The sequence below is a fragment of the Sander lucioperca genome, chromosome 11 (assembly GCF_008315115.2).
Source record: "Sander lucioperca isolate FBNREF2018 chromosome 11, SLUC_FBN_1.2, whole genome shotgun sequence".
In the NCBI taxonomy this organism is placed as follows: Eukaryota; Metazoa; Chordata; class Actinopteri; order Perciformes; family Percidae; genus Sander; species Sander lucioperca.
The window spans coordinates 35151348-35156495 of NC_050183.1; the positions used below are offsets into that span (position 1 = coordinate 35151348).

Here is a 5148-nt window from a genome sequence, read left to right on the forward strand (position 1 = left end):
GGGTGGTGGGGGGGGGGGGGACGCTGAATTCACATTAAAATCTCTAAATGCTTTTATAATTCCTCCTGTACGCTGTTTTCATTCAGTATTGTCTTCGTGGGAGTCGGGCCTATCATTTAGACAAGTTTAGACAGGTTTAAAGAAGTGTGAATGACTTGGTGATAATAAGCTTTAGTTTGTGGCTGCTGCACCTTTTTTTTTTTTTTTTTTTTTTTTTAAAGTAAACACATCATGCAGAGATATTTAAACCGCACTATATGGACTACTTTACAGCCAAGCCAGAAAAGTTATAAGAGGGGGGGGGGGGGGGAATCACATCCCATTGAGTTTGTTTCATTAGTTAAAGCTATAATTAAGAAGTGATTGAGCAGTCAGAGAAGTCGGATGGACGGAATCCCTCGAGGGAGGCCACTCCTGAACTGTCAAACATCATACGAACAGCCGGTTCATCCCAGTGTCAACACAAATACACCACCACGTACTGCATGCTGCTGGCTGCTGAACATGTCTCAAACCGGTTTCAACGCATTAGAAATAGCAGCAGCCAAACAGGGAGGTAATTAAGCCTTGTTGGGGAAATGAGAGTGGAGGAGTTTGACAGCTTCAATAAGTCGAGAGAAAGGGAAAGGAGGATTGATTTTGATGTTATTATTGTTCTACTGCGAAGCGACGCGAAGCGTTTTCATAATTTAGCCTATCAACAGTAAGCCTATGGATTAGTTTGGAGTCAAGTTGGGTCTAACTTTTGATATGTAAAAACAATCTCACAATTGTTGTATTTAAAAAAAAAAAAAAGTGTTTCAAACTTAGGCCTACATTCGTTTTTTTGTGAATTACTGTTTCCGTTTCAAACATTTTTTTTAAAGACATTGTTGGATTATTATTATTTTTTTTGTAGGCTATTTTATTCATTTGGAATCTATGTTAGGCTATTAGGCCTTATTCTTCCAGGTTTAACTTCCCAGCAGCACCTGCACGGTGTTCCACTATCTTTGTCATCTCAAGTGACCAGCAATAAGAGCAATAAGCTACAAATACAGGAAATTGATAGCGTTGAAGACAGATTGTCTTTATTCGAAATGCCTTTGCTCAGCAATTGAACAAAGAGCAGGAGGTATCAACCTTCTAGATACATTATCCTTTCCATAACATGACAGGTTTTAAATTACCATCTTGGATGATAATACACATATATAACTCCTTGAATTCAAATAGAAGTTATCCTTAAAAACGAAAACAAAACAAAAATATGACGCGTGTGACTATATTAGCACTGAACCACAGGAAGAAAAAAAAAAAAGCAAAATAAAACATTTGAACGTAAATGGTTTTTTTTTTCTCTTTGTCATCTTAAATAGACCGTCTAGTTTTATATGCCAGTTTTTGATCAATACAAACAATATGACCCGTATATAGTCCAGCCTATAGGTTCTGATTTAGATTGAGATTTTTCATAAAATTACGAGTGCCAAAAATGTAAACTACTTAGGCCTATACAGGAAATAAGAATGCTAATTGTGCACGCCAAATTGTCAAAAATAAAGAGTTCCTTATCGATAATCAACACAAATCAGCATATCAGCATTGAAATGTACACAATAAATAAAGTTAAAGGCCTCCTTTTTCGGGCTGCCATAAACGTTATAACATTTACATTTCTTACAGTTCACAGGGCACCGTCCTTTACACCAAATCCCAGCTCCTCTGCACGACTCAGGAACTTGTTGGATTTCTGGAAAAGTTTCTTTTTTCTCTCTCTTTTTTTGCCATAACAAGTCCAAGGCAGCTAATACTGTTCATGCCTTCTCAATGGGCGCGCTGTCCACATTATATTTACATGCATTTCAGTATTCAAGTGAATTAAAAAAGAAAAGAAAAAGAGTCTTTGAGGGTTACATGGCAGTGGCATGTGTGGATGAGTAAGGGTCTATCCCAGTCTTGGTCATACCTGGAAAAAGTATGTAGGCCACCGGGGGCTGTAAACTTGACGTGGACCAGGCCGAGCAGTTACACGGGACGACGTAGCCCGGGTTTGTGGGCGACGGGTGGGTGTGGGTGTGCTGACTGGGGCACCCAAGGGTGCCGAACGCGCCGTTCTGGTATCCCAAAGAGGACGCGTAGGGCAAAGTGCTGGTGCTCAGCGCGTGCGGCATCTCCGTCATCTTCTGGATGGCGCTGGAGCTAAACTGGCTCGGGTCGAGGAAGGAGTACGGGGCGCTCGTCGGCGGCAGAAACGCTCGGGCTTTCTCGGAGTGGCTCAACAGAGAGTCCGCGGCCGACATGGGGAGTCCCTTCAAGTGGTCAGTGTCTCCGAGGTAAGGCAAAGGGAAAACGTACCTGTCCTTCTTGAGCAGGTTTTTGGGCTTGCGCCTGGGTCTGTACTTGTAGTCGGGGTGCTCCTTCATGTGCTGAGCGCGCAGCCTCTTGGCCTCGTCGATGTAAGGTCTCTTCTCAGACTCGGACAGCAGCTTCCACTCGGCGCCCAGTCTTTTGCTGATCTCCGAGTTGTGCATTTTGGGATTCTCCTGTGCCATTTTTCTCCTCTGGCCCCGGGACCAAACCATGAACGCGTTCATGGGTCTCTTGATATGATCAGCAGGCTTTGACATCTTTTAAAAAAAAAGTAGCCTATACTTTTTTTTATCCCCAATGTTTTAATGACGAGGAAAAGTTCTTTTCGGAAGGAACGGAAACTATTCACCTGTCTAGATGCCAGATACCAGTCATGCCACGTCGTCTGAGATGTTCTGAGTCTGGCTGGAAAACAGCAAAAATAAAAGAGAAAAAAATAAAAATCCAGCGCCCGGTTTTTGCTTTTCCAGAGTTAAAACACTGATGCGCGTTCGTTCAAGTCCGGTTACAACTCTCTTTCAGACCTGCGACAGGCAATACAGGAGAAAAAAAATACATGTAAGATGCACACACGTAAAGAAATCCACAAAGGTGAAAGCAATGTTCCGCAGTCAGTTTGCAGGAGTCGTAAAAGTGTTATTTTTTTTCTGCGACACACTCTCCCTCTCTCTCTCTCTCTCTCTCTCTCTCTCTCTCTCTCCTCCTCTCTGAGGTTTGTCGTCAAGCACCTGGCTTGGAAATGAGCGGAAGAGCGTGAATACGAGCCAAAAGCGGTGAAGTTCAAAGGCTGGGCTGGTTTGGTTTGTGCACGCAATCTGACATAATCTGCAGGGCGTTCACTCACCAACCTGGGCGCCCAATCAGCACAGAGAACAGCTATTATAATACCTTCACGGAAAAATATATGTACATTACAACATAAACAAAGACCGGGTGGTAGTAGAAGAAAAAAAAAATAAGGAAAGAGGGGTGTGTGTGTGTGTGTGTGTGTGTGTGTGTGTGTGTGGGGAAATCAGGATCCCTCCCCGATTCCATTTAATGTAATGAATCGCAACAAACATGGACCTTCAACCTCTTTTCCAGTTAAAACCTGACTTCAATTCAGAGAGGTGACTATACCGCGCAAGCAATTTACTGTACAGCTTTATGCAGAAATGTATGGGGAGGTTTGTCGCCAAAATACATACAGATAGGCCTTAATAGAGTTATTATCTGTCTATTTTTGATTTCTGTTTTGAAAAAGGGGATGTAGGCCTATGATAATAATACAAATATTTGTTATTATTATTATTATTATTATTATTATTATTATTATTATTATTATTATTATTGTTATTATTATTAATACTACTACTACTACCACTACTACTAATAATAATAATAACAAAGAATTGGCTATTAATTCCTTCAAAATGTATTTGAATAGAACTTCTCATTCCCTCCTTTGGATATAAAAAACGTCACATGTCAGCCCCCTGTCTTGCTCAAAGACACTTCAGCAGGCTCTAACTCCTGTCCTGCAGCTGGTAGAGAAACCGCACTGTGAAAGGCTTCAGGAGGATAGAAACACGTCACATTTAGCTTCAGTATTTCAGTAGGTGTAACCATTTACACTCTAAAGGATGCCACATTAGCAAGCAAAAACTAGCGTTCCCTTCATGGCCCGCCAAACAAACACACGCGTGCGCGCACGTTTGAGCCCCGCGCGTGCCATCGATGTTGAACCTATATGGAAAGCTCAACTGCGTAGTGACGGAATTACAAACAGCAGGGAAATATTACATCAACTGTAAACGTTTAAGAAAAGCGCCATTGTCAGCCTATAATTGTTGCATTAGCTCACATCAGTTCGACAGTTTGGTTTTAAGGAGGCGCGGAGTGATCGTTTTAAAATGCTAATTTAAACGAGGACCATTGCCTAATAGCCCTCAGGCTAATGTGCCTGATACACGATTCCTTCAGCTGTGATTATTAAACCAAACGCAGACAGATGTCGTTTTTCACACCGTCAAAATGCTGTGATTGGAGATACACTAGAGTCGACTCTAGTTAGTTACACTGCTAAGATTTATTTAAGGTTGTCTTTGCCTATACATATATATATATATATATATATATATATATATATATATATATATATATATATATATATATATATATATATATATATTCACGCGCACAAGGCTATATAGGCACCGACACGCGGATGTTGTGGACCACATCCTATTGCAATTATAATCCCATCTTTCTCTGTGTGCGTATGTTACACAAACAGGACACATGCCATTCAACATGTCACCACATCACACTGACATGTTAATATCTCTAATATGCTAGCATGACAAATAAATGAAATAAACAAATAGGCCTAGATAAAATATCGAAATGTTGTCAGGCAACAACCTTGAATCTACAGTAGGCTATACTAGCCTTTTATGGGCCATATATTTCAGTAGGCTACTAACATTAAGGTTTTATTTTGTAGGAGCAGGAGAAAACATAGTATCTCATGCAGGCCAAAGTCACTTTATTTTTGTACCCAAAATAGGACAAAATGGAGTTTATTTTTCTGCCTCTGATATTCCCATATTTCAACACCCTCGGTGTCTCTTTCTCACGCTCTCTCTCCGCTCCCCGTCGCCTTACACACGCATGCGTCAAACGGAAGCTTGTAACAAGAAGATTTCCATCATATCTTCCTTTACAAAGCCTGACATTATCGTTAAAAAAATAGTCCGTTTTGGGAGGAAAATCCTCCTCATCCCGACCTACATAATAATGTAGCCCACAGCTGAG

At 41.0% G+C, this 5148-nt stretch overlaps 1 protein-coding gene across 1 annotated transcript; it reads right to left on the bottom strand.

The window, feature by feature from the left end:
- Positions 1–1048: 1048 nt before the first annotated feature.
- sox14 (SRY-box transcription factor 14) lies at positions 1049–3075 on the bottom strand. The gene has a single exon (XM_031318444.2). It carries the CDS (start codon positions 2607–2609, stop codon positions 1893–1895), a length of 717 nt encoding a protein of 238 aa, XP_031174304.1. The 5' UTR covers positions 2610–3075; the 3' UTR covers positions 1049–1892.
- Positions 3076–5148: the final 2073 nt, after the last annotated feature.

Coding starts and splice junctions, on each gene's coding strand:
- sox14 (XM_031318444.2), bottom strand. CDS start 2,609: ATGTCAAAGCCTGCTGATCATATCAAGAGACCCATGAACGCGTTCATG.